Source organism: Sorex araneus, chromosome 5, assembly GCF_027595985.1.
Source record: "Sorex araneus isolate mSorAra2 chromosome 5, mSorAra2.pri, whole genome shotgun sequence".
Classification (NCBI taxonomy): Eukaryota; Metazoa; Chordata; class Mammalia; order Eulipotyphla; family Soricidae; genus Sorex; species Sorex araneus.
Genome location: NC_073306.1, coordinates 105,829,695 through 105,832,540, shown reverse-complemented (window position 1 = coordinate 105,832,540; position 2,846 = coordinate 105,829,695). Strand labels below are relative to the sequence as shown.

Sequence of the window (2,846 nt, the reverse complement as noted above, 5' to 3'; positions counted from 1 at the left end):
CTTTCTAGGAACTAAAAGAATTTTAAAGGAATACTAAAACAAATTTAAGCCTATGAATTAGAAAATTTAGATAAATTCTCTATAATTAATCTATAAAGATATAAGACACATTTCTATAATACCAAAACTTTACCAACATTTACCAAATTTACATAAAATTCATAAAAATTTTATAAAGCAATCATAAATCTGAGTATAAACATTATATTTATACTTTCTTTTTGGCTGCACGCGGCGGCAATGGCGGTGCAGATTTCCAAGAGGAAGTTTGTAGCTGATGGCATCTTCAAAGCCGAATTGAATGAGTTTCTCACCCGCGAGCTGGCTGAGGATGGCTACTCAGGAGTCGAAGTCCGGGTTACACCCACCAGGACCGAAATCATCATCTTGGCCACCAGGACACAGAATGTGCTTGGTGAGAAAGGCCGGCGGATTCGGGAATTGACAGCTGTGGTTCAGAAGCGGTTTGGCTTTCCTGAGGGCAGCGTTGAGCTCTATGCTGACAAGGTTGCCACGAGGGGTCTGTGTGCCATTGCCCGGGCAGAGTCTCCGCGCTGTAAGCTCCTGGGCGGTCTCGCCGTGCGGAGGGCCTGCTATGGTGTGCTGCGGTTCATCATGGAGAGTGGCGCCAAAGGCGGTGAGGCCGTGGTGTCTGGGAAGCTCCGGGGCCAGAGGGCTAAGTCCATGAAGTTCGTGGATGGTCTGATGATCCATAGTGGGGACCCTGTTAACTACTACGTTGACACCGCCGTACGCCACGTGCTCCTCAGGCAAGGTGTGCTGGGCATCAAAGTGAAGATCATGCTGCCATGGGACCCAAGTGGCAAGATTGGCCCCAAGAAGCCGCTGCCTGATCACGTGAGCATTGTGGAGCCCAAGGATGAGATCCTGCCCACCACCCCCATCTCAGAGCAGAAGGGCGGGAAGCCAGAGCCGCCGGCCATGCCCCAGCCAGTACCCACTGCGTAACAGGGTCTTCTTGGCTGCTGCATCTGGAGTCTGGATGTTCTGTAAGGACCTTTAATAAATATTTTTAAAAGACAAAAAAAAAAAACAAAGATTATATTTATAATAAAATTTCTGTAAACATTTCAACATCATCAAATTTAGATGAATTCTACAAATACTTATGAAAACAATAAACATGTGACATGTTTTCAGAAAATAGAAACATTTTCCATTGATTCTTTAGTGTCAATATTATAATTATAGAAGAATAAAACTAGAGCTCAACAAAATACTTAAAAACACAAGCAGAGAAATCCTTAACAAAGAATTAGTAAAATGAATCATTAATGCATGAAGAATCATGTAAAATTGAAAAATGATATTGATTAATATATCATAACATGGTAATCTCAATAAATTCAGGAAACATTTGCCAAAATAAAATTATCATTCAGGGTTAGAAAGACAGTGCAAGTGGAGGGCTTTTGTATGGTATTCTGCAATGAACAATTTTTCTTTCGATGTGTGTAAACTGCATTTTAATGGCTCATTTTAACAGAATAAAAAGGAGAACATTAATATTACAGTAGAAACATCTAACACATACCACAAAAATTATGTGATCCTAGTTAACTCAGAGTAATATTGTGTATACTTTGAAATAATTCAATAAAGACAGATCTCCCCTCGATTTATTATTTTTCTTCTAAAACATAAAATTTCTCATCTCATAATGAGACAATATTAAACAAATCCTAGTCTAAAATTATTCTCACAACTTCTATACTAAAGCATCAGGGTTATGAAAGACAATGTAAAACAAACAGCCAAAAACCTGTTATAGTAACAACAGTCTAAAGAAACTTGACAACTAGACAAAGATACCTTGAATTCAATCCTTGGAGAGAAAAAGGGCAAAACCAGGAAAAAAATTGATGAAATATGAGTTATACTTAGTTAATAGTACATCAGTCATCTTAAAAGTTAGTGTTGATTTATATATTGATTATATAAAATTTTAATATTGATTGAACCCGGGTAAAAGAAATATAGAAATTATGTAGACTATCTCTGCAACGCATATGTAAATATAAAATTATTTAACAATTGAAAGTTAAAAGTAACATAAAAGTGTAGATTCTAGATATTATGTTTCATTCTCTTTTTTTATTTTTATTTATTTTTAAAAATTTATTATTTTTTATTAGTGAATCACCGTGAGGGTACACATTTCAAAGAGCAATGGACCATATTTTATTGAACATTAGGCAAATTATATAATTCTTCCAAATATCTCAATCAATAACAAAAGGGATAATGGATGATACATTTAATTTATGTCTTTTGTGTTTACTCTACACATACATGCATACACACACATACACCCTATATATTTTCTAAGATACAAAATAATTGAATTATACAATTATCATAACCATTATTGGAAAGAAAGGTAATTGCTAGTAAGAGCATGGCTCAACATATGTATGGGATTAGAAATGTCTGGGAATGTTACCAAATGATCTACTGTAAAATAAGAAGCAGTGTTAAATAGTCATGCATAGCATAATCTTCTGAAAAAACAAATCACCAGCTAACAGTAAGCTGTTTAACTGGAAATCAGTTAAAGACTGGGCCATATGTTCTTATCCAATAATGATCACACAACACAAAGTGAGTCCTGCTTGAAATATGCCTTTATTACCTGCATCACCAAAATAATCATTACAATAATTGTTTCCTTATCATAAGTAACTGTTGTTTCCCAAAGAATTTATGTGTAGTATGTATTTTACTGAACTTCATCCTTGCCTGATTCAGCAAAACTATATTTTTATTTACTTATACATAAAGATTCAACATTATCAGTAAGTTATTCTGATTGGTGTTCTTATATA

At 35.1% G+C, this 2,846-nt stretch overlaps 1 protein-coding gene across 1 annotated transcript; it reads left to right on the top strand.

Annotated features, from left to right (window-relative positions):
- The first annotated feature begins 240 nt into the window (after positions 1 to 240).
- On the top strand, positions 241 to 1,058 carry LOC101540677 (40S ribosomal protein S3-like). Its single transcript, XM_055139425.1, has one exon. It carries the CDS (start codon positions 241 to 243, stop codon positions 967 to 969), a length of 729 nt encoding a protein of 242 aa, XP_054995400.1. The 3' UTR covers positions 970 to 1,058.
- The last annotated feature ends 1,788 nt before the right edge of the window (positions 1,059 to 2,846 follow it).

Bases quoted from the DNA above. Each gene is read 5' to 3' on its own strand.
- LOC101540677 (XM_055139425.1), top strand. From the start codon at position 241: ATGGCGGTGCAGATTTCCAAGAGGAAGTTTGTAGCTGATGGCATCTTC.